The sequence below is a fragment of the Lissotriton helveticus genome, chromosome 6 (genome assembly GCF_964261635.1).
Source record: "Lissotriton helveticus chromosome 6, aLisHel1.1, whole genome shotgun sequence".
Taxonomy (NCBI): domain Eukaryota; kingdom Metazoa; phylum Chordata; class Amphibia; order Caudata; family Salamandridae; genus Lissotriton; species Lissotriton helveticus.
The window spans coordinates 1,144,713,648-1,144,740,873 of record NC_136067.1 but is presented as its reverse complement, the minus strand read 5'-3'; the positions used below and the strand labels follow the sequence as shown (position 1 = coordinate 1,144,740,873).

Here is a 27,226-nt window from a genome sequence, read left to right as displayed (position 1 = left end):
TGGTTATAAAAATTCATGACCTGGGGGACAGGCTGACCAGCATTGAAAAAATACTTAAAAGGGATTCTCCACCAACCAATAAAATAGCAACACCTATTTGCCCTAATCCTCCCATCAACCCTGAAAAGCCTAAGCCCATTACATGTAAGAATACCCAAACTCAATTACCGCCTCTTAATACACCTACCTCAACTGGCTCTAAAGTAACATTAAAACCTGCGCTAATAACTCACAAAGTGGCCAGAGCCGCTCTAGAAAGAACGCCACGTATTAATTTACCTCCCGAAGCCACCCCATATGTGACTGTCCTCTCTGGGGTCCCTGCACTCAGCCAGGGGAAACACGAAACTCATCAGGACCTGCTAAATAAGGTTATTTTTTGGTTACAGAACAATAGACCTTTGCCATCTGGTGGAATCCTGAGCGTCAGGAGGGTGGGGTGGCTAGGTATGCTGCCGAAAACATATCGGGGGACTTGGTGCTAATTAAATTTAAGAATAGGAACATCGTCCCCTACTTACGATTTTGCCAGCCCAAAGAAGGAGATGGCTCCATCGGCGTTTGGGACTTGCATGATTTCTACCCGAGCTTCCTACACACTCCATTACCAAGAGTAATGACAAAGAAATACAACTCCTGGAGAAAGCGATCCTGTGCACCTTGTGCCACTAACCCTCTAGCCTCTAATAGATTCGAACCTCTGTTTAAAAATTGAATTTTGGGAGAACCATTTATAAAGAGGCAACACACGAGTTTTAGTCCAATTGACACGGTATTATGTACCTAGCAAGCAAACTGTTGACATAGGTTTGCTTGATGTTTTCCCCCTGAACTTTAAGCTATTTTGTGGCACTGTATGCATGACCCTTTTTGTTTCAAGAGATGTCCTACTTGATAAAGAAATGAAATGTTTTACATTGATTAGTTGACCCGTCACACCTATTTAATCCTGTTTTAATAATTGATATTAACCGCGTAATGAATTGTTAAGGTATTTATTTATGTACTGTTGCTGCTTTTATGATTTTTAAACTAAAATCGAATAAAGCTAATCTGACTGACTAGTCAACTTTGGTGACCTTGGCTGTGCAGACACACGTTATCAAACATTTAGTAGCATTCAAACCATTCGAGCTAGAAACTTTTTGTTGTTGTTTAGTTCTGCAGATTATGCAGCTGATGATGGATTATGTGGCAAATGCAGGAAGTCTATAATTATGCGAAAAATGGCTGCAGAATCACATAATTTCAGTGGAACTGCATATTATTGGCACAGGTGCATGGGAAAAGAGGAACTAAATCCACCACATAAAAGGTACGCCCAAGGGCGCTATGTGATCCACCAAGGAACCCTGAAGGGAAGTGAAGTCACAAATTGTACCACGTGCAAAGGGTCCCTAACACCCTCTGCTCCCATTATAAGGGTAGACCACGCACACTTGTAGTAAAAGATAGAGCAGCAGTCTTTCAGTGATGCTCTCTCTCCCCAGCGGAGGCATGAATTCAGAGAAACATTGATCAATGCACCAGTTGTGTTAAAGGAGTGTCAGGCAGCCCCAAAGGCTGAACAAATGCCACATTTTCAGGATAATATCACCACTGTGTAAATGTTGACATTTAGAGTCACCATGTAAATGTATGCCTTGTCAATAACTACCCAGCCCTCGTGGACCAACATTGGACACCCACTGCAAATTTGTACATTGTAAAAAAATGGTCATTATTCATAGTTACAAAGTAGCTCCATGTCATGTCCGACACTTTTAGCCCATTCTCGCTTTTACTGCCAAGGGCACATTTCATTCATAATTTCACTTTTAGCATTGTACACATGGGTTCAAAAATCTAAGGAGGCAAAGAGCTGTTGGCTGAAAGCTAGCGCTAACTCACAGCGTGGCATTTGGCATGGGGCCACTTGGCGACTATGTACCTCAAAATGGAAATGTTACATTATGCATGTTCCAGCATGCTTGGCACTGTTGGCTGGAACATCAGCTTCATGGCTTGGGGCCAGTTGATGCAATGAGAATTTGTGGCAGCATAAACTATGCTGCAACCCAAACAGTCGTTAACGGCACAGCTACTAAAATGATCTTGATCACCGGTGACTGCAAACTGCATTTTGTATTACATATAGGAGTACTGCAATAGATTTAAAATGGTAGTAACACAATAGTAAATAAAAATATTAAAATATTAATAGCTTAACTTAAATTCAAAATGATTTTTTAAATTAAATTAACATTATTTTTCTGAAGCTTTAATAATTAAAAAAAAATACCACCTAAAGTAAAAAAATATTTTTTTTTATCATGCATTAATAATTAAAAGTGATTACAAATAAATTACTTCATTTTTTTACAAATGTTATTAAAATGTTACCACAAAATAATATTTTAGTTATATTAAATGTTTTGATCTTTAAATTAATGTATATACGTAACATTTAACAAATCAAAATAAATTAATTTATTATAAATGTATTTCCTATGGTGTTCTATATTAAGTCTCTGCCTCCATTACTGTCTATGGTGGGTGTTGCAGTATCAGTGGTTGGCCATGTGTGGTGCTGTTTACTACTGCTTCTTTTTTGCTGTAGTAACTTTACACTTGTAGTATTGGCCTCACCGCCTGTTTCTGAGACATGTAAGCCCACATTTCTGAGTAACTTTATACTTATAAAAGGTGAATAGCCAAAAGTAGTAAAACTACTCAAAAGTGTTTTTAGTGAACTTATTACTCGTGTAGATTTACTCATGTGTAAATTTACCTTTGTTACCTGGTGCAGAATCCAGAGTTTAGAGCGCTCGATCATCATGCACACTAATGAATACCAACTTTAACTCCTGGGGGTTGTGTGCATGCCAGGATATTGAACTTAAGGTATGTATATACAAGTCACCGGTTTTGAGTTGTAGGGCTATCTTCGCCTTTCATCCTCAGAAGGTTGACAAGAAGCACCATTTAGTCAGATAATAGTACCTGTTATTTACAGCGGTACCAAACGGCAACACTGGTAGCAAGTGATTTATAATATCAATTTCTTTAAGGGCTGTAAGTCTGGCTCAGCTGCAGGACTGGGGTGCTCTGCTCACAGTTCATTCTCTGAGCAGTAGTTCCCCCCCAACTCCTTTGATAATCTGTCAGGCGGCGGAGTGAGGTGCGGGGGAGGGGGGCTCAGTCAGTTTCAGATTAGAGACCTGACCCCTCACAGCTGCATTGTCAGTCCGCCTCCTGAGGATTCCCTCACCTGAGAGAGAGAGAGACTGACTGACTGACTGACTGACTGACTGACTCCCCGCACTCAAAGGTCGGTATGGTTATGGCTGTGCGGGACGCTTTCCTTATCTCTGTTGTCACTGCAGTCATAGGGTAAGGAGGGATTTGTAATCAATCCCTTGTCAGACCACACACACGCGAGGAGAGCCCCGGCCCTGCAGGCCTGTCAGCAGCAGACATTGGGACGGAGAGGGCTGGAGTGCCAAGCTAAGGTTACCCCTTACTCTTAAACAACGCCCCCTCCTTCTGGTAGCTGCTGCCAGCCAAGAGCTCATTACAAGGCTACCTCTCGTCTATTTAGTATGAATTTTGACCGAAATTCCTCTTGTATTTAAACATAAATAATCAGTGCAAGAGTCGGGGTACTCGCGGGTGGACGGTGTCCACCCACTTATTTTCACAGGATGGACACCGTCCACCCTGCCAGGAAGTTGGGCCCCACTTAAAAAGATGCTGAATTCGTCCCGGTGTAATTTTCATACTCTGGGACACTTTCAGCAGTGCCTGCACGTTATCTGCTTTTGATCCGCAACAATGTGCAGGCAGGACGGTATGGGGCTCTCTTATTTCTGACACCGACTGGGGCCATAACAAATGCAAAAAGAACAATTTATGGACAGAATGCAGAACAATGTCATACATTCACCCCAGTACAGAGATCTGGGCCTAAATCCATCATTTTTTTTGCTCACTTTGCCATTCGAATTTGGACCCAGCCATATGCAAATCAGTCTTCACCCTGTGCCCAATGGGAACAGTCCAGCTCGAACTGCCAGGCCCGGTCCTCCCTGAACTGGAAACAAGCATCCTAGGACCGGTTTCGGGCTTTCAGCCCTCATCAGCCAGGATAGCTTGACTCCAGTGGCATGGAGAGCACAGGACCCACGTCTGGGCATACCCGTCCCACTCGGGGTGACAAATGGAAAAAGAACAATTTATGGACAGAATGCAGAACAATGTCCTACATTCACCCCAGTACAGAGATCTGGGCCTAAATCCATCTTTTTTTCACTATGCCATTCCAGTTTGGAGTAACAAAGGCAGAATCTAAGGGGTCATCAAGCCTCCTTTTGTTAGTCTCCTGGCCGGCAGCAGTCCGGAGCCTCACACCTCGAAGCAAATGCAGCAGAGGGGAAACAAAGGCTCACATCTTGTTAGCACTTCACACATACTTAAGAGAGGCACCTTTTCACTTTGTTCAGGCTCTGTGTAGGAGATGTGCATGTACTGTAAGAACTTCAGATGTATTGATCTTTCCCACTATTTGCACTAAATAAATAGCATTTATATATACCCCTGAGAAGGCGTTGTAATATTTTAAATATCACTATTTTTTCTTATAAAGCACTATGGCTAAGCCAAGCTTTACACTGACTAAAGGCAACATTGTTTTGTGTGTAGCGTACAAAAGTGTGAATCTTCTGCCCAAATCAGGAGGGTTTGCAAGTATACTCAAAATGTGGTCAAATGTAGTCATGATACACCTGCTAAACATATATGTGAGGGCTTAAGATCTGATGTCACTACTTGTGAACCTCACTTCCTGTGATGTCACGCGCTGGGATGTCCGGCGCCTCACGCGCCGCGATGTCATGTGCTGTGTTTGCCACTTGCATACTGATTAACTATGTTAGCCCCCCACTTCTTTTTTTAGGACGTGTGCCCTGTAAATAAGTATGCCCACAGTGCTGCAGACCATTTGCAGCTTGGTTGGCACAGGGTTTGGGAGTGAATCTCTTCTTGGAAATAGTTGCCACTGACCCGATTACCAGTGTCACACCTAAAGTCCAATGTGGCTTCTACGGAAACGCCTGTTCTTATGTTGTTTTTTTCTTTTTTAAATACATGCATATACTGGTGAAAGAGGGGACTACACGTCTCAGAATTCAAAGTTATATAGGCTAAACTATTAAGACTGGTTGAAGTGTGCTTGCAGAGCCCACTGCTATCAAGGCTTCACCAAGTCTTAAGTAACACAACATTTAGGGGCGTGAGATGGTAAGGATGACATTTATTGTGACTATTTTGTTTAGTATAGACCCTGTGAGTCAAATAGCGGCACTTGTGCTTGTGACAGGACAGCGAGGGTGCGTTCAGTATTAAAACTCGGATGCAAACAGAGGTTTCATTACCTGCTGGTTGGGGGGTGGGGTGGAGGGACCCTGGGATGCTTCTCTGAGAAAGGTGTGGTTGCACAGGTAAGATAATGTGCTGGCGATTCAGTGGTCCTCAGTGACAGCTGTTCAGTGGTTCTCAGTGACAGCGGTTCAGTGGTCCTCAGTGACAGCGGTTCAGCTGTCCTCTTTGACAACCGTTCAGTGGTCCTCTTTGACAACCGTTCAGTGGTCCTCAGTGACAGCGGTTCAGTGGTCCTCAGTGACAGCGGTTCAGTGGTCCTCAGTGACAGCGGTTCAGTGGTCCTCAATGACAGCGGTTCAGCTGTCCTCTTTGACAACCGTTCAGTGGTCCTCTTTGACAACCGTTCAGTGGTCCTCAGTGACAGCGGTTCAGTGGTCCTCAGTGACAGCGGTTCAGTGGTCCTCAGTGACAGTGGTTCAGTGGTCCTCTATGACAACCGTTCAGTGGTCCTCAGTGACAGCGGTTCAGTGGTCCTCAGTGACAGCGTTTCAGTGGTCCTCAGTGACAGTGGTTCAGTGGGCCTTGTTGACAGTGGTTCAGTGGGCCTTGTTGACAGTGGTTCAGTGGGCCTTGTTGACAGTGGTTCAGTGGGCCTCAGTGACAGCGGTTCAGTGGGCCTTGCTGACAGTGGTTCAGTGGGCCTCAGTGACAACGGTTCAGTGGTCCTCAGTTACAGCGGTTCAGTGGTCCTCAGTCATAGTTGTTCAGTGGTCCTCAGTGATAGTGGTTCAGTGGTCCTCAGTCATAGTGGTTCAGTGGTCCTCAGTCATAGTGGTTCAGTGGTCCTCAGTGACAGTGGTTCCGTGGTCTTCAGTGACAGTGGCTCAGTGGTCCTCAGTGACAGTGGTTCAGTGAGCCTCAGTGACAGTGGTTCAGTAGGCCTCAGTGAGCCTTTCAGTGGCTGTCATTGGCATTTGTTCATTGGTTTCCTGGTCCTCGTTGGCAGTTGTTCATTAACGGTGGCAGAGTGGCCCTCAGTGAGACATTCATTGGTCCTCAATGACAGTGGCTAAGTGGTCCTCACTGACAATGGCTCAGTGGTCCTCACTGACAGTGGTTCAGTGGTCCTCACTAACAGCGACCCGGGGGGATTAAGTGGCAGTGATTTAATGGCCCTCAGGAAGTAATTCGGGGATTGTCGTTGGCATTTGTTCATCGATCTTTAGTGATAGAGGTTCAGTGGTACTCTGTAGCTGTGGTTCAGTGGGCGTCTGCAGTTTTGTGGTACTCAATGAAAGTTGTTCAGTTGACCTAATTGTAAGTGGTCTAGTGGTTCTTAGTGAAGGAAGTTCAGGGGACTTCAGAGGCAGTGGTTTATGGTCTTGGTAGCAGTGTGTCAGTGGGCTTCAGCGAGCCAATCAGTGGTCCGTGTTGACAGTTGTTTAGTAGTCTTCAGTGACGGTGACTCAGTTGGCCTCAGTGAGACATTCCGTGGTCCTCCTTGGCAGTTGTCCACTTGTTCTCTGTGACCGTGGTTCATTATGACTGTCAGTCTGTGGTCCTCCTTGAGCTGTTTTGTGGTCCCAGCTGGCAGTCATTAAGTGATCCATTCTACTAGTCATCTAGTGGCCTCAGAGACAGTTGTCTAGTTGTCTGTCAGTGACAGTCATTCAATTCTCATAAGTGACAATCACCCAAAGGTCCTTTATGGCAGTTGTCTAGAAGTTCCCAATGATAGTCACCCAATGTTTCTAATTGGCAGTCAATCAGTGGTTCACCATTTGAGTCATTCAGTGACTTTTGTTGTGTCCTTTGTATCAGTGAGCCATCTCGAAGCAGACGTACCATTTCCGAATTCTTCCGGACAGGTGGGATACAACAGCTGCTTTGCTTGCTAATGCCTACAAGCCTCACCATACCTGACAATAGATGTGAGGACTTGGAAGCCACACCCTATTCATCAATGCATGGCCTATATCCCCAATACTCCTAGCGGTGATGGTGTTGTCCTCTAGATCTTCCATTTACTAATAGGGCAGCCCGATTCAAAATCTCTGTTTGAGAGTCAGATTGTGATTGGTCAACTGCAAACAAAATTGTCACAATGCAAATAGTGTTTGCTCCTGGGCAAGGTCACCACCTTTTCACAGTGCTGGCCCATTATGTTTCGCAGGTAGTGGCCAATTTGTATTTTGTATTTCAGAATTGTTCATTTCTCTGTGAATTGGTGCGTTTGCGTCACGCTGAATTCCTACAGTATTTTCTTAGCATTCTGGCACAGAAGTCAGTTTTTAGTCCAGAAGCAGCAATGACTCAAGATGTATTGTCCTATACTTATTGCATGCAATTCTTCATTATGTCTTAAGCACAATTGTGCCCAGGCGATGCATAATAACTAAAAACGCATTATAACAGTTTCTTCAATAAACACATGAGGTTCCACTTTACGGAAAACATAACATTTCAAAATGTATTGATTGTTCTGTATTTTGTTGCGCAAGTGATATTACCTGAAAGGCGACCTGCCATATATTTGTGGCTCATTTTCTTTATTGTTCCTGAATTTGGAGTCGAATATTAAAATATCTAAAAACAGAGTGCTATAAAATATACTTATTACTAAACTGGTTATGTTGATAGAAGCCAACTTGTTTTCTAGCGATTATTGCCAATTGACAATTAATCAAAATTCTTTATTCGGTCAAATTAATGACCATAAAAGCACATGTAAAAATATGCATACAACCTACAAAAAATTAATCATCAATACAAAATTAAAACTTAAAGTCATTACTGAACAATTGCCTCCCAAAAAAGGCCACAGCAGACAGATACAGAGAAACATGGTTACGTGATCCAAAAAATTTCAATTGTAGCATAAACTATTCTTATACCTTTAAAAAGGAAATGTGTCATTTTAAAATAAAACTAATTTGTGCAAAAAGTGAAACTCTGCCATGATCAATTAGCACACAGCGTCCTTAATTTTAAAGCAGAGACAATAAAATGTGAAACCGCATGGCATAAAGCAGGGGAGTTTAGGCACTGAATATACTGCAACCCTTCCTTATGTGATCTAAAATTCATGGCCCATAAAAAACAATATAAATAATGGGCTCTAAAAGTGCGATACGGTGTACAAAAGAGCATAAAGTGCAAAGTAGATTGGGTCGAAATGCTATCACATGGGTAACACGGTAGTGATTTAAACCAAGACCCTGTTTGAGGAGAGGACACTAGGTAACAAATTGTACATAGTCTTAAGCGGGTAATGTAAAATCTTAATATGGATATTGTCAGAAAAAGCCTTCAGGGCCCATCTAGTTTGCCTGCTTTCTGCACCATTGCAAATGTTTAGGGTTCCATTGCTTTTTAGAGACTTAAATATGGCAAAGAAACTGGAAAAAGTAGAATTTCTGGTGGAAATTGTCTGAACTATTTAGCTGCAGACTCGTGATTTTTAGGTCTCACCTAGCGACGCAGCGCATGCGCTTCCCGCCTTGGCGAGATCTATTGTTGGCAGTTTCTTGGCCGAAGGGGGACAGGACATGTGCACTTGTGCAGAGGAGAGGATTTGTGCAAGTGTACGGCTTGTTAAGTGGTCTTGTCTACGTTGGATGGAGAAAGGACATCATTGAATCTTTTGAAGGTTTATACGGCCATCTATAAATTTCCTTTAGCAAACAGGCGATTACAATGGGACCCTGCACTCCATACTCGGGACCCGTAGGAAGTGTTATTGCCCCACTGTTTGTATAAGCTTGCTCTAAACAGGAGGAAAAACTAGATAAAAATCGAGAATTGGGATACATTGGCTTTAGCAGCTTTAGCAGCTACCCCTAGGAGCCACATGGTGTTTTGGGCTGTGGTTAACGAAACCAGGGTTAGTGACAAACCCATTTCTTTGATCAGTGGTCATAGCTCATGCGGTGAGTGGGTGACTTACTTTCAGGATTTTACTGCCCCACTTCCTCCGACCATGCTTTAATGGAACTACCTTTTTTCACAATTCGTAAAGGACACTAGTCTTTACCTTAAGCGAAGGAACAGTAGCAATACAGAAGAACCCCGCAGGTAGAGCTCCCGGTCCTGATAGGTTGCCCGTTGATCTTCTACGATCTTCTAGATCTGCGGGTGCCGTTAATGACCAATGACTAATACCGTAGACAATAAGCTATTGGCAGGAACTTGTCCAACATCGATCATGGCTTCCATTTTTAAAAGGCCTATCGTTCTGATTTTAGATGCACTGGCCAGTCTCCCTTATTGGTACCTTGGGACCTCCTTAAAAATTATTGGCCGAGTTTTTTACAATGTGCGATAGGGCCAGCGAAAATAATATACTTAACTCAAGCCAATACGGATTGGGGTGCGGCAGGGTACCGTGGAACAGTGCATAAACATTAATTTCATTATATGCAAATACATCATTGCAAAGCGCTGCCCACATTTATGGATTTGTCAACAGCATTTTATTGAGTTGATTGATCAAAATATGGGCGATCCTATGTGAGCCTGGGCTGGATGGGGCACTTGTGAGTTTTTTTATCTGCTTTGCACGAGAATATGACACAAGGGTCAGATTTGGTGCCAGTGAGGAACTTTAAGACCTGATCACTATTGTACGGGGTGTTCAGATGAGATGTATCTCTTCCCCTATACTATTTATTTCATAGATCAGTAAGCTACGCCCTACTCTGCAGCACCAGCCTGGACGTCCATTGGATAGATGGTGCCCCTCTACTTGCACTGCTAGATGCCGAAGATATGGCCCAAGGCGCTACACCACCTCGGTACCTCTTTTTCTCAGTTTTTGGCTGAACTGGACATGGCCACCAATTATTCCAAATCTTATATTATGGACTGTGCTTCACGACTTCAGCTTTTGGCAATAATGGGTTAGAAAGGACCAGCAGTTTTTCTTACCAGGGGTTCACAATTGGTTCTTCAGGGTGTGGTCTTATAACATTTTAAATTGCAGTTTGAAGCTTTCTAGATCAGTGAGGGCTCTCTTTAATCTATCTAGGCCATCCGGTGGTAACTCTATCGCCCCTGTTCTATAGATTTCCAAAGGCTCAGTGCATCGCCACTGCCACTTACTGGGCAGGAATCTGGGTTTTAGCAACAGTACAGCTATTCAGACTAAGGCTGATCGCTTTGCAGGCGACTCCTCTCTGTACCTCCCTCATCACCCCGTTTCGTAGACTGCAAAGATCTGGGGCTTCATTATATTGAGGGACGGATCAAATTGGGCCCAATCATTTTGTGGCTTTCGGTAAAGCTCAATCAGAAAGCTAGCCCAAATTATCTAGTTATTAAAGGCTGATTGTCATGTGACAAGGACCTTCGAATAGCTGGCTCGCCTATGTCCGCAAAATGTGCGTACGGCTCAGGATATCAGCTCTGTTTGACAGCCCCACGCTTGCTTGTGTAGAACACAAAAAAAGATTAAATACAAAATGTTGCAAAGTTTTTACCTCTGCCGGGAAATTGTAGTGTGTGGAAAATCCTCAGTGAAAGCATATGTATACTTCACAAGTATTGGCAAAGCCAATAGGTGTGGCCTGTGAGAGTTATTGGTTTTGGCTATGTTTTGTAGTTGTGCTGTACAACGGTGTGAAATCTTTGCAGTGGGGCTAGAAATAAGTGTAAAAAGTGCTATGATGCAGCCATGGCTGTGTTTTTTTAGGTTGAGCCTGGGCAACGCACTCGCTGCTCTGCGAGGCATGCTGTATTCGAGTATGGACTTGAAACTCCGCCCATATTTGTCATTGGCTTGTGTCATTGTCCTTTGTAAATGCTGGCTTTTGATTGGTTAATAGGCTTTTTAGTCCCTCCTTAGTACCGTCTTGTCTTCAATTGTAACCTCTCTGAGGACAGGCCCTTTTACTTCTGTTGTTAAACGGTATGTCTTATTTAGTCAGTAAGCACTATTTTCTTTGATGAGTTTCTCCTACTGCAGGCACAACATGCTTTCCTGAAACATTCTGCTATCCATGTGTCCTTGCACTTTCAAAGCAGCCCGGAACAATGGTGGCCGCGTCTTTGAAGTGAAATAGGTCTCGAATTTGAGTTTGAGCGATTAGCTTGTAAATGACAATGCTTTTTATTCATGTGTTAATTATCAAAACAGATAAATGAAAGGCATTGTCATTTACAATGCCAATAGCTTAAACTCTCGCAAATGCGAGACCTATTACATTGCAAATGCTTGTCAGCTTTACCTACCTAGTACCCCCAAGTCATGGGTGATACTTTCGTTCAGCTCTGGATTTATTTAGCCTACACTGAGGAGAACAAATAAGTGGTGTCTGTGGAATACATGAATCAACCTCAGCTACTACTAATCATATTGAGCCACAATCCAGCCCTAATTACCACTACAAACAGAGACAAATCCTATGCAAGCAAGCCTTGGTCTCTCTGTCGTAGGCACAGGTCAATCTAAACTGCCAGGCCAGGTTACCTGTGTTTCTGGGACCCATCAGTGAGATGTAGCTGGTGTCGTACGGACTACTGATCAAGATGTCCCAGTATCCTGCTTAGCCAATACCCCTTTAAATACTGGGATTTTTATGCCCATTCTTGTAACAGTGAAAGTACGAACTGCAAGTCCCAGAATGCATAATCAGGCTTAGCTGGCATTGTACTTGATATGAGGCCACCTGGCAGCTATGCACCCAACTGCTGAAAATTCACAAAGTTGGCAGAATCCCAGTTAGTAGAAATTATGGCAAAGGGGTGGTAAGCTGCATGTTTCCTTGGGGTGACATTGGGACCGTAGTAAAAGTCGACACAGTCCCAACTTTGTGCGTATTTACAAACATAACCCATGACTTTGCCCACTGTCTGAATGCAACTTTAGCTCTGAGATAGGTTAAGGTAAATGTACAAATTGGATGGGAAAGTGACCAAGGCTCCCATACTATCAGGGTGTGTAGAGAATTGATTTTGTCTACATGGAAAAAATGCTTTCCATATGAGGAGAAAAAGAAAACATGCAAATTCGCATTCCTGTCGCACTTACACGTACTCCTGCAGATTATCCGCAGCCATAGACTATGTAGGAGGAAGGGAGGAGAACAGCTTTTGGAAATATGCAGTTTGCGTAGATTTACAGAACAAATGTATAGGGATATTGTGAACAGCAGGAAATGTACAGGTCTTTGTGTAAACTAACTCTGTCTTTGCACCTTCACTTACTCCATCCATGTTTAAAAGATTTTACACATTTACTACCCTGTCTTGGTTGGAACCACTGGTAACATTTACCACTGGTTCTCTGAAGAGCAACCTCTTTGAAGGGGTTTGACCTCAGTAAATACTGAGTGCATTCCATGTTAATTTTAAAACTAGGGTTTCTCCTCTGGATGCCATTGAGTGCTAAAAAAAGTGCCCTCTTTTTAAACCGGTCCTAGGATGCTTGTTTCCAGTCCAGGGAGGACCTTGTTTAACAGTTTGGGCTGAACTGTTCCCATGAGGCACAGGGTCAAGACTGATTTGCGTATGGCCAGGTCTAAACTGGGGTGGCATGGTGAGCAAAATAATGATTTAACCGGATCTCTTGACTGGGGGGGTGAATGTTTTAATTTGTTCTGCATTCTATCCATCAGCTTGTGTAAAGCAGAGTTCAAGGAACACAAGACCATCTGAACGAGGCCGAGCTGGGATGTCTCATGGAGTGAGGTTACACCAGTCTGATCCCGGGATGTTGCTGCAAGCAGGGGCGGCCTTAGGCATGTGCAAGCTGTGCACCTGCACAGGGTCACCAAACCCCAGGGGTCACCACGCACGCCAATATATAGCCTTAATATAATAATCCTCTGAGGATGGATACATATTTACGCGGCTGCCCCTGGCAGGGATTTGGCGGCCTCCGGCTGTGTTCCACTTCCAAACACCCTGACCCCCCCCCCCCTCTTCACTGGCCTCCGCGCTCCACCCCGCCCGGACCCCTCTTCCGGGGCCCCCTACCTACGCTCCCCGCCCAGGGCCGCCATGAGCCTAGAGCCGCCCCTGCTGCAAGCTACCACATATAGCACTTGCTAATGATAGAGCCTTCGTAACGTTTTCGGGAGCTCTGCTCTGTCTCTCCCACAACATTACAACACACTAACCCCATCTCTAGGCCTGCAGTACTCTCATCTCTTTGCCTAAAGGCAAGAGCAGGGTGACCAGATGGCTTTATGTCACCTGGATACTACTTTTCCATTTCTGGACCTTCATTTTACATATCATTATTACCATGTGTGTTAGTTTAATTAAACTGACCTAAGACTACAACAACCAGAATGCACTGTTATGTTAAATAAAAACCCAGAACTGGAAAAGTTGTGCCCTGGTGACAGAGTTATCTGGTCACCCAGGGAAGAGCCAATTCAAAGGTGGGACAAACAGCTAAATTGGATTAAGGAGTGGGATAACAAGGCTCGAGCAGTTTGATCCACACAGACTGGGCCGGACTGGCCGTAGCGGGCACAGGGCGTATCCCTGGTGGGCCGGAGGGGTGGGGGCCGGTTTTGTAGCAGTGCTGCAATATCGGCCCCCTGTAACAAAAGCAGAAGTGGTGCTTCTTACCAGCATTTGTCATCAAGCTTGCAAGAGCTGAAGAGTGCCACTCTCAGTGCTGGGGCGATCTCCACAGCCAATAGTATGACAAGTACATTTGAGGGACCAATGATTCCCATCAGATGCCTGCTACTCTTACATACAGAGGAATCCCTCCTCACATTTAAGTTTCATGCTCCTAAATGCAGCATTGGCTGCTGAGCTGTCACTCATTGCGCTCTTGGGGGAGGGGGAGGGGACAGTTTGACTGGTGGTGCTCTGTGACTCTTTTAGCAAAGCACGAGGATAAAAGTAGTGCATGCTACAGATATCTGTAGTAATTCAAATACAGCTTGTTCTAAAAAGTGGTGCTTTTGGCAGAAGAAATGTCCTTGAAAGTTTAATTATGAACAGCAGTGAAATCCCCTTCCTCCAAAGTCTCCCATAAGTACAGCTTCCTCTCACCCTAACCACAGACATGCACACACAGACATAATTACATGAAACTGTCCCAGAGTTTACACGTAGGCACCCGCACCCACGAAGACGCAAAGGCGACGCTTCGGTGTTATTGTTGTTCGCTCTCTAGTTTTGAAAGAAAGGAAGCCGTAAATTACTACCTAGAAGCACAGCTGCTCCTGCTGGCAGGTGATGAGGAGACCAGGCACTGAACGCCTTCCCTGATCAGCTGGCGGTCGCTTTGGGGGTTTCCATATTCTGATAAGCAGCCCTTTTTGTGTGTACATAAGTGCATGAGCGCGCTGGAATGTTGAGAGCTCCACTGAAGACACTGGAATGTATCACGGGGTCTATATCATTCATATTGGTCCTGGGTCGCTTTAGTGAATGATTTTCTGTTTCTCTTTCTTTCATTTATAACATTCTACCTCCAGTGCATGGAATGTTGTATTCTCCAGGAGCGGCTGGTGACCTTTGAAAGTGGTGAGTAAGCAAAGTGCCTCACCATTGCCAAAAAACACTAACATATTTTCCCTCCCTACAAAAGCCTATAGAAAAAAAAAAAAAAACTCCCTCAATAGCCCCCAAAAAAGCAACCACTCCCTCCAAAATAAAACAAACAGTAAAGTATTACACATCATATTAATTAAATACAAATGAATTGTACTTACCGCAGGCTTTGCAACCTCCTCCTCGCTGTCCTCCCGAAGCTTGTGGAATGAAGAACCCCCTCAACCAATCAAGACGCTGCTCTTGTGCTGCATGAGAGCAGCGCCTTGATTGGATAGACCAGGTTGGCCTAATGCTCCCTCAGGCCCCTGACCAAGCACAGGCCTCAGGCTCCTGAGGCCTGTGCTTGGTCACCACCAAAGGCAGCTGAGTCGAGAGCTTCAAAATGCGCATGTCACTTTGGCAGGTGCAAGACCACTGGCCAAAGTGACATGCACTTTGAAGTGCATGGCCTCAATTACTCCAGTTCTCTTGCTGTCAGCCGACAGAAGAGAACATTTAAGATATGCCCTCCTGGCTTTGGAGGCCGGCTGGGGGCTGCTGTGCGCCTTGATTAAAAATAAAATGGCAATGAAATCATTCATTGCCATTTTATTTTTAACACCGCGCAGCTCACAGCGAGCAGGGGGCGATGCTCCCCGCCCTGATAAAGAAACTGCCACTGGTAATATCTCTAAAGCCTTCTGTCTCACGCCATAGCGGTTCTTAACCCCTTCGGGGCTGATGACGAGCTCAGCTCGTCATGAGCGTAACGTGCCGTGCGCTGATGACGAGCTGAGCTCGTCATGTAACGCGGTAAATTTAAAAACGCAGCGCGCAGCGGGAAAAACGCTAGCGCGCATGCGGTTAAAAGCCCTCACCCTCGCTATGCTACAGGCCTTGGACCTTTAACAACGGCTATTGACCTCAGCAGAGAGCTAAAGTGCTTAATAAGTATTAGGCCTGCAGTTTTTTGTCAGGAGTCTACAGAAGATGCTGCTAAATGGTGGGCTTGCCGAATGCCAAGGTTGCTTAGTCTTGATTCCATCTCATGTCTCTTCCTTCTGCCACCCTACACTTCTTGTCTGTCTTTCTCCTGCTGGTTTCTCTCCCATCCCTACTTTCTCCCTTCGGCACAGTCTTCCAATCTTCCTCTTCATTCTTTTATCTTGCCTTCTCTCCTCTGGGTCAAAGTCTGAAAATGAAAAATAAGTACAGGTCCCTCAAAATGAGAGCTGGTGTCCACCACCTGCACCACCCACACAAAGTACTAATGACAGGAAAGAGAGTGGGACATTTAACACCTGAAACACATCTTCTCACTTCTCCTGCAGCCTGCACAGGTTTGCTGTGGGGGGAAAAGTTAGAATACCAGTGGCGGCCGACAAAGATAAGGAGTGGTTAGGCTGTTGGAAGGGGTGTGGGGGGCGTGCTGCGGGGGTTTATTAATAAAAAAAAAGTTAAAAACGTACCTGATGCTGCTGGCTGCCGCGCATTCCTCTGCTTCCAGTTCCTGGTCCCAGCAGTCCCTGGGACAGCATCACAATTTCCCCATCCAATCCCTGTGCTGCTCTCAAGCATGAGGGGAGAGTGGGGATTGAGCTGAGTGGGCACGATTAACTCTCCCAGGCACAGGAAGTCTGTGATGTTTCTCCAACCCAACTCTGCAATACAGCTGGGTTGGAGAAACCTAAGTGCGCATGTCAGTTTGGCCGACCTAAGACGGCTGGCCAGACTGACATGCGCACTTAAAAGTGCACCTACCACTACTCCTTCCCCCTCCCATGGCCCGGCCCGGCCCTGCCTTGCACATACTGGCTCAGCCAGCAGATGAAAAGTCAAACAATAATAAAAGATCATTTTAATATTCAACTGCTGGCTCTGAGCCAGTGAGGCGATGCTCCTCCGCCATTGCGGAGGAGCCGCCGCTGTAAAATACAGGTTAATGTATTGTATTAAGCATTGATATACTGCTGATGTGGACGCAAAGTGCTATGCAGTTTCAGAAACCTGGCTTACATGAATGGTTGGTGGAATATATATTTATTGTGTGTGACTGGTGTCACATCATTGGGTTTTGGGTGTGAGGGGCACTGACGTGCTCCAGGTGATGCATTGCACGTAGTGTTTCCCATCAGCACGTCTGTAATGCTGAAGAGTGTCATATTGATAGGTTGGTAACATTTTATTAATACAGCCCTTCTCCTGGGCAGTCAGGGTTTAAGGCTGGTTTACCAGCTGTTACCAGTTCTTAGTTTGTGCAGGTGGGGGGGCACTGGCGCTCATTTTGGGGCACCAGGGCTTAGTTTCCATAATCGCACATTGTTCCAGTGCAAGAGAATGGTGGGAAAATAGAGCGAGAGAGAGAAAAAGTTGGAATGAAAAAGAGCCTGCAAAAGAGAGAGACACAGAGAGAGAGAGAGAGAGAGAGAGAAACAAGAAGTTCAGGGCAGTGGAGGCTTCATACCACCGGACTGGAGGCTGGGTTTAAAAGGCCAGGGCCACTGCCACTGTCACTTTTCTCAGCTCAGTGGCCTAGTGTGGGGGTCGACAGAGTTGGTTGTCCCAGGTGCAAAATTCTTAGGGGGCGCAAGGTTTGAAAAGAAATTATTGTGCCCCTAACCTGTAGATCGTTAGCACTTCCTGAGCAAACGGTCCACTGGCGCAATATTTTCTTTAAAAATGTTGCCCCATTTGCTGGCAACCCAGCTATGCTGCTGCTTCAGCTCTCTTAATTTATTGCAGCAGGAACGCAAGCCTGAAAGAGAGCAGTGGCGGCTGCGTTGGTACGGGAGGGATGAGGCAGGAGGGTGGCAATGGATAAAAAAAATAATAATAATAAACGTACCTTCGCCGCCGCACGCCTCGCCTCCGTCCTCTTCATCTGATGGAAAGCACTGGAAGCACCCAGGCGCCTGTACTCTCCCAGCCAATCACAACGCTGCATGATCAGCATCGTGAATGATCTGAGAGGCCTGCTTGGCTGCTCAGGCAGAGCCTGGGCATGTTCTCCACGGGGCTGTACAACACAGCTCCGTGGAGAACTTGCTAAGTGTGCATGACTGTTTGTCTGGCCCAACTGTTATGCGCACTTAGAGGAGTGCAAACCACTCCTCCCTCTGCTCTGGTCAAAGAACCCAGCCCAGCCCTGCCCTGACTTGGCTCCGAGTCCCGCATAGGAAAATAAAATTATAATAACGCCCGTTTATAATCATTTTATTTTTATTTTTTGCACTGCTGAAATAGTAGTGGGACTACGCTTCTCCGCCTTAGCGGAGGGGCTGCCACTGCTATTAGTCTTTTCTCGTTGCCTGTTTTATGTCAAGTGGCTGGTTTGCCGGTGATGGCAGGGATAAATTCATACACAGCCATGTTTTTAATGTAGTAAAATGTGTGCCCATGAAAGAATTGGACAGATACATTTTTTGCGCCATTGATTCATAACAGTTTGCATTCATATTATGTTTAGGTTTTGTTCCTAATTTGTGTAACAATGTTTTCATCCCATGCGTTTATATTCTGTCTAATCAAAATGTAATATTTCTTTTTGTACAGGTTGTGTTAACGACTGAGGTTTAACACATGAACATATTTCCATTTAGAAATATTTTGTGCATGTTTTTAAATTGTGCTATGTTTTTGAAATCTTTAAATATAACATTTCCTATTTTTTGTCGAACGTTTTCAATAAAGCTCTCTGTTTTTCCATTTTTCTTCCATCAGGACCCTGCCTTTTCGACCGTGATTCACGACAAACTTCAGGTGCCCAATACCACCAGGAAGGCATGGAACGAGAGGGACAACCGCTGCGACGTTTGTGCCACACACCTGAACCAGCTCAAGCAGGAGGCCATCCACATGGTGCTTACCCTCGAGCAGGCGGCCAACGTGGACCACTATGACCCCGGCTCACCGGGCTCGCCTCCAGCCATCTCCAATATGCCCACATTGGTGGGCGCCCGGCACATGACCAGCCTACAGCCCAGGGACTGGGTGTACATGCCCACTCCCTACACTACATCTACGTATACGGGCTTTGTAGCCAACAAGCACAGCACGAAGCCCAACAGTCTGGGAGTGGCCAATGGGCAAGAGAAGAAAAACAGCTCCCCAGTCCACCAGACAAAGGTCAGCGTGCAGATGGCCACTAGCCCCAGCAATGGAAACATCCTGAACTCTGTAGCCATTCAGGCCCATCAGTATCTGGATGGAACGTGGTCCTTGTCGAGAACTAATGGGGTCACCCTGTACCCCTACCAAGTAAGTGCACTGTTTTCTTTTTTTGGGGGCGGGGCTTTCATATTTTCGTATTAAACTGTTTAGTTACCAACGACAACTGATTCACTTCTTGTACCCCACATATTGAGGTAATTGCAACACTGACACCATTGCGTTAAACCTGGGTATTTCTTAACTCTTCAACCTTAGTGGAAATGTTGATTCCATACTGATGAGTACGTACAAGGATATACTTGAGCCAGAGCGGCAGCCATCTTGGGTGTAGACAAAGAATCAGTGATTTATTAATTTTCTGCATGAGGTAGTGTGTTGCAAGTATACTCCGCTCCAGTTTAACGTTAATGGTCCAGTACCATTTACTTCCACTTAAAATGGCTCCAGTACAGTATAGCCCTGCACGTGAACAGCAACTATTGCTGGTGGGTTTGGCAGGAATGTATGACGTTACAACAAATTCCGTTGCAACGCATGCCTTTACCACGCATGCGTTACAACGGAATTCGTTTACCACTCATAACATTTTCCTCGATTGGTGGCGTGGTGACGTCATACGTCGTTAAGAGAAAACGGAAGGTTTTTTCCGATTTCTCTTAAACGACGTGACTTCAGTTGAGTTTTTTTTTTGGGGGGGGGGGAGACCCCCCCAAGCCCCCCTTTTTTTTACTTTTTTCCTTTACCATATATACCTTTACTACAAACCTCGTAGTAAAGGTATGCGTGGTAAAGGCTTTCGTGGTAACCACGCATGCGTTGTACTGCATGCGTGGTTAACGATTTCGTGGAAACGGCTTCGTTGTAACGGCCGTTTCCCGTTTGGCAGTAATGTATGAAAAAATATACCTTCGCATGAAGAGCGTGGTTAGAAGATGCAGAATGTCACATTCGGTGTGCCCCTGGAATCCCTGGTCACGGGAGGTACCTGCTCATCAAGTTTATAATATTGGCGATAATTCTATGGGTCCGGCGTACTTCACCCAGAAAATTCAGGTGGAAAAATGAACAGTAATGGGTGTAGAAACACTAATTTCCTCTAGTTATTTCTCAAAATCTGGAGAATTTCTGCCTCCGCTCCCCTTCAGAGCTGTTGATGCCTGCAGCATCGTGCCAGAATCCCCCCAACTTCTAATGGGCCACAAGTGTCTGGCTAATAACGTCATTTAGATAATGACCATATCAGCGGGGAATCCATATTGCCCGGCTGATCATCCTGACATGTGATGGGCAGTCTTCACATAAAATAACACCACCTTCACTTTGCAAATGTGCAATTATTTCCTCACATCAGAAAATATGCTTTCATAAACCCGATCTCTGCACACTAAAGTAAATTTAGCTCCATTTAACCATCTAACATGCAAGCCCCTGCCACAGAGGAGCAACTTATCTTTCCTCTCTCATACATTCCAGTACATGAGTTTAGAACAGCGGTGTCGCATTTACACCCAGAATCACCTGACCCAGGCTAGGCAAGGCTTTCAGAAAACCAATGGCTACCTAAATTAGACACAGATGAATTCCATGCAAATTTGCGCATTGAGTGAATATCCTGAAAATCTGGGATGTATTTGGTCCAGGGAGATTGGTGTACCACTGTTCTAGAAAAATGAATTACCCCCTGCCTGATATGATAGTGATCTATAACTCTTTCTCATTCCTCAGTGTAGGCTGAGTGCCTGGAATGGGATCAGAAAGATCTTCTAGTGTGTTGCAAGTACACTCTGCTCCAGTTTATCATTGCTGGTCCAGTACCATTTAACTCCACTAAAAAATGGTTCCAGTAAAGTATAGCTCTGCATGTGAACAGCAACCATTGATGGCAGTATTATATAAAAAAATATACCTTAGCATGAAGAGGCATGGTTAGAAGATGCAGATTGTCTCAATAAAAGGGCCCCTGGAATCCCTGGTAACGGGAGGTACCTGCCCACCAAGTTTACAAGATTGGCTATAATTCTATGGATCAGACGTATTTCACCCAGGGAATTCAGATTGGGAAACGAGCAAATACAAGCAGTAATGATTTTTTTAATCAGGACACTGGGATTGGAGTGAACAAACCTTGGCCTCAGTTAAGTGAGCACATTTTGCTCTACTAATGTGCTATGTCAAATTCACAATATTCTACATCGGAAGGGCCTGCCTAAATTTCAGTCCCGGCCTATACATATTCATGCAGATTTTGAGGTCTGGTTACCTCACTTTTTTTTTATGCAGACCGAACTGTATATGTACAATACCTTTTACCCAACCGCTCCTCATCCCAAAGTGCTAAAGACGTGTCTGACACATCCCGGCCATTAATACCAATGGGGTGTCCCAGTATCCCGCAGAACCTGGGGAATTAATAGTATATAGCAACAATTGGTTCTGTAGGGAAATATAATATTTTCTTTCAAATTTTAATATTTATATCCTGAAAAGCTAGGAAATGACAATAAATAGTGTGACACATATAAAATTAATAATAGATGAAATAATAAACCACAACTGACACAAACGCTGTATTTTCCCACGGTATATTAACATTCATATATTGTGTGGAAACACAAAACTCTTTTTATTTATTTTTTAATTGTAAGACCTTTATTCTCTTGCAAAGCATTTTACACAGCATGCAGCCTACAACCCTGGGGCCGGCAGCAAGTTATAGGCAGTGTGTTAGCATAGATGATCACCTCTTACACAGCCAATCAGCCGGGATCCCGGGGGCCCGGCGGCATTCAGTTAGAAGGTAATGCTAGGGTTTACGCATAAATCGTCTGTTCCAATGCATTCTACTTATCTAATGTACCCCACATCTATGCATTCTTCTACAGATGAACCATGAGCGTGCCAAACCCCGTGAGCTGTAAACCATGAGTAGGCTCCATATAAAACTAAGATCCTTTAAACCTACCCCAACTACCCCCCACCCTAAACGCGCCAGCAGTTGCCCCCCCCCGATTTAATACCTGTAATTAGACTGTCAAACGGCTTCTCCTCATGCTTACTATGAGAGGGCTCGCACCTCTTCCGAAGTCTGGTCGCCAGCAACTTTAGTACTGCGCCGCTCAGAACTGCCCCCTGTTTAAGTCCCTTATCAGCAATGCTTGTTTTGGGTGGCTTCCTATACCCCCCTTCACCCCGTAGGTTCGTGCAATTCCTCTCCTGATCTCCCCTAACTCAGTGCACCCCCTCCGTCCAGTGGAGACCCCTGGTGTTCAAGCTCAGCGTGCTCCTCAAGTGCATCCAGGGTGTCTATTACCACACTCTGTTCTGCCTCCTTCTCATCTCCTGCGCTTAGATACGTCTGATATAGACCCCAGAAATTCATGGGACGGCTCGTAGGTGGGAGTAATTCACTGTATATTTCCGATTGGGTGCAGCAGTATAACATATCCCTGGCCCATCTCCTCTTGGTTGGTAACGGTCCCCTCATCCAGCAAACAGCGACCAGCCGCCTGGCAATTAGCAATGCCATATCAACCAAGCGCCGTTGTGCCACTGGAAGTGTTTTAGAATATCCCAGCAGCGCCAGTGCTGCGCTTGTCGGGATCTCTGTGTCTAATATCAGGCTCAGTTCCGAGAAGACCTCCATCCAAAATTTAGCAATACCAGGACAGCTCCATGCCATATGCATGAAGTCTGCAACCAGTGCATGGCAGCGTTCACACTCCGTTGACTGCCTAAGTCTGTATCTATGCAGTCTCTGTGGAGTATAGCAGACACGTTGTAAGTATTTGAAATGCACCAGTCGGTGCCTACCATTTAGGGACAGTTTCCTAGTGCTGGTGCAACAATACTTCCACATCTCGTCGTCAATGTGTGTTTGCAAATCCCGCTGCCATTCTGTCCTAGCCTTGGAGTATTGGTACTGTTTGTCGGGCTCCCAGTTTATTAAGATTAGTAACCAGTTTGCGGGACAGCACCGTTTTGATCACATAAGTGAGCTCTGGGACTTCGGGCGGCTCTGTCAGGTCTGGGCCCAAGAGGTCAATCAACGCACTTCGGACCCTGTAAAACTGAAAGCGCCGCAAAAGCGAGGCCTCTGCCTGCAACGAATGGACCTGCTCCCAGGTCTTTACTGCTCCATCTTTGAATAGGTCCTCCATCTTTGTGATGCCCAGTTCCTGCAACGCTTTCGTAACACCCTTCTCCTGCAGTGGGGCAAGCCATACCGCCCAGTCTATCTGCATTAGTGGGGAGTACAGTAGTTCACAGTTCTGTGCCCGTACCAACGCATGCCAGGCGTGATTCGTAGCCTTGATCGAGTCCAGCTTACCGATTCCGCGATCAACCGGGTAACAGACAGTGGCCGGTAAAGGAGAAGGGTGCGCGAAAAGACGCTCAAGAATAACGTGTGGGATATCTGGGTGTCCGTGTATCCACGTGTGTAGGTGAGCCGCCTGGGCTACCCTGTAGTATCTTTCCAGGTCCGGGGCGCTCAATCCCCCCATTTCATAGGGAAGCGTCAGAACCCTCCACTGGACTCTGGGTTGTTTGCCCCCCCAGGCAAGCTTGATGAGGACCTGTGTCAATTGTTTGAAAAAGGCCTTGGATAAAACCACGGGGATGTTATTAAACAAAAACATAAATCTCTGTAAGATCATCATCTTCATGAAAGCTATTCTGCCCATTAATGATAATGGGAGCTTACACCACATGTCCACATCCTCCACTAATTTCGTGTATGCAACCCCGTAGTTCTCCCTCACAAGTACGTCTGGATCTGTGTGAAGTCGTATCCCCAAGTATCTGACAGAGTCCGTAGTCCACTGCAACGGGTATTCCATGTCAAACTGTTGGGTGACAGGCGTCAATGGGAATGCAACCGATTTGGTCCAGTTCACCTTCAGTCCTGAAAGCGCCCCGAATCTGACCACTTCTCTTAGCACAGACGAGCGGTTCACTTCCGGGTCGCGAACATATAGCAGGGTGTCGTCAGCATACGTGAGATACCAATTTTGTAAGTTGGGAAGCTTACACCCTCCAGACTATGATATTCCCTGATCACACATGCCAGTGGCTCCGCAACCAGCACATATAGGAGGGGTGAGAGGGGACAGCCCTGTCTAGTTCCCCTGCTTATTTCAAAGGGATCTGTAACACTATCCCCAATCCTCAGCCTCGCTGTGAGTTTGTAATACAGTGCTCCCAGCATTTGAAGAAAGGGTTCACCCAGTCCCAGCTTACGAAGGACCCGTACCATGAATGGCCACTCCACAGAGTCGAAGGCCTTCTCCATGTCTAGAAAAATCGCTAACGCTTTGTTTTCTTGACGCACATGTTGCATGGTCCCGAGCACCGTGCGAATATTGTACGTGAGGTTCCTGTCTGGAATGAATCCAGCCTGCTCCAGTGCGACAAGCTCTGGCACAAGTAATGCCAGGCGAGTAGCTAGAACCTTAGCGTACAATTTGGCGACTACATTCATCAGGGAGAGCGGTCTATAGGAACTACAGGCATTAGGAGGTTTCCCAGGCTTTAATATAGTAACAAGCAGGGCCTCCCTCATTGAGACAGGCATGCTGCCCTCCTCACAGATGTCATCGAACAGTGGTATCAGATGCGCGACCAGTTTGTCTTTGAAAGCTTTATAAAAGCCCACTGTCAGCCCATCTGTCCCTGGGGCAGTGCCAGTTCTCATCCCCTCCAGCGCCTCTAAGATCTCTTCCTTTGGTATGGGCGTCATCAAAAATTCCCTTTGTGAGTTGGCCAAGAAGGGCATTTTAATGTAACTGAGGTAGTCGTCTATTTCTCCCTCTACTTGTGTGGATCTGGACCTATAGAGATCAGCGTAGTAGCCTTTAAACTCTTTGAGGATCTCCGAGTCGTCAGTGATTACCTCCCCTGCAGTCAAAATCAGTTTGTCAAGTAATAGCGGTTGTCTGTCTTTACGCATCATTCTCACCAACAGTGAACTGGGTCTCTCCCCCTCCCCGTATGTGCGTGCCACAGCATACTTGCCCATGTGCTGCACCTCCCTGTCTGCCTCCTCGTTATAGTCAGTAAGTAGTGTCTTGAGTTGTGCTGCAGTGTCAGTATCAGGGTCACGCTGCTGCCGCTCCTCCAGATCCGACAGCTGGGCCTCAAGGTGTTTCAGTCTTTGCCTTATAGACCTAAGCACACTGGAGTGTTTGGCCATTGCCATCCCTCTGATGTATACCTTAAATGTGTCCCATATTGTCTGGAAGCTATCAACTGACCCCAAATTCGTCTCAAAGAAACTATCTATGTCCGCTGCCAATTCTCCCCTGAACACCTCATCCATCAGTGAATAAGGAGGAAATCGCCATATGAAGGGGGGGATTCTCTTCACCGGGACCGCGAGTACCAAAAGCAAGGGGCAGTGATCCGAAAGAGTACGCGGCAGTATCGCGCATCCCTTAATACCACCCAGCAGCGCCTGTGATGCTAGCCAGTAGTCTATTTTTGTGTGCACATCATGAAAGGCCGAGTAATGTGTGTAACCGCCCTGTGTGGGGTGCTTATGTCTCCAGACATCAACAAGGTCGAGTTTGATCAGTTCTGCCTGCATGTGTAGCGCCGCAGCAGCCGGTCGACGAGCCGGTCCCTTTGATCTATCTAGGTCCGGATTGAATACAAAACTGAAATCACCCCCCCATAGCATTCTGGAGCAAACATGGTATCTGCATTGCGCTGCTAATGTATCATAAAACTCAGGGTTGTCATAGTTGGGCCCGTAGACATTAATTACTATAAGATCGTGTCCTTTGCCAACACACCTGGCAATTATGTAGCGGCCTTCCGGATCTACTTTAATCGGTGTCAGTTTTAATTGAGATCTAGGATTGACCCATGTGACTACCCCCCTGGAGTGTGTAGTGAACCCCGCCGCTACACTATTGCCCCCAAGCCCCTTAGCTGATAGCATCCTACTGTTGAGCGGGAGATGGGTTTCTTGAATCAAGGCGAGGTCATTGTGGTGTCTGTATAGAAAATTCAGCACCTTCCTGAGCTTACGATAATCATTAAGCCCTCTCACATTCCATGTCAATGCTCTCAGCAATTCAGAGTCGCCAACTATGGTTCTCCCACTAGTATCTGTCATCCCAACAGAGAGATGTGATAGTAAGCAAGCAGCGTTCTCCCATCCCCCTTCACCATGCATTGCGGATCCACATTTATCGTCCTCAGTCTGCTAAAGGTAAAATCGGGCAACTTCTCGCTTGGCATAACCTGCAACTCCTCCCCACCAAAACACTCCCCTGAACCCGCTCCCCCCCCACCCACAGCTGACCACCCCCAACCTGGCCAGACAGCCCCGTTTTACTCCCCCCCCCCCTCTCCCTCCCCCTGCAACTCCCCTGAACAGTCCCAACATCAGCCCCTCTGGGGGCCATGAGAGTAAACAGCACAGGGTCAGATGTTACCAGAAAAAACAGGTAGCTATGCTTAAACATTGTACGTTGCAAAACTGCTCCTGCAACATTACCCTTCCAATATCTATCTACATGAGTCAATATCTATACTACAGTGGTCCTCAGTCGGCCTCCTCCGCATCATCTCTATTCCCCTCTCAGCGCGGTAAATGTACGCCCAGTACTGGCAATAGTGTGCACCCTGCAGCAATGTTTACATACAAACAATCAGCACATCTAGTCTAGCGAGAAACACAACTATAATGAAATGATCTCACCCAGTCATGGCGGCATAGTCTCCGTGAAGGTGCCCCCTGGGTCCATAGGCAATGCTGAACAGTTCACAGGGCACCATGCGGTAGAGGACCTAATATCCTCCCCCACTTTCAATCACAACCAACTGGCGGTGGAAAAGTCTGAATAGACGCAGCATTATTCGTCCTGCTCATCCAAGTGGGCGGCCTCTTCCTGTTCACCCTCGCGCTCTCTTGGGCTTTTCTTCCGTTCCTTAGCCCACACCTTTAAGGATTTCTGGAGTTCCCTGGGGTCCGTGAAGAAATGTGAGTGACCTTGTCTATTAATCCGCAGCTTCGCCGGGTACATCATCGCGTAGTCCAGACCTAGATCACGGAGCTGCTTCTTGTATGGGGCAAAGCGTTGTCTTTCCTCTTGGACTTTCGCGGTAAAATCCGGATATAAGGAGATGTCCATTCCTTCGTATTGCAGTTTCCTTTTGTCCCGAGCCACACGCAACGCCGAGTCCCTATCCCTGT

At 45.9% G+C, this 27,226-nt stretch overlaps 1 protein-coding gene across 2 annotated transcripts in view; it reads left to right on the top strand.

Moving 5' to 3' along the window:
- Positions 1–27,226, top strand: part of KIF26B (kinesin family member 26B) — a 791,950-nt gene that overhangs the window by 174,205 nt on the left and 590,519 nt on the right. For both annotated transcript variants that reach the window (XM_078648800.1, XM_078648801.1), the window contains one exon: positions 18,577–19,113. In XM_078648800.1, the coding sequence (XP_078504926.1) occupies positions 18,577–19,113 (537 nt within the window). The remainder of the gene's footprint in view (positions 1–18,576; positions 19,114–27,226) is intronic.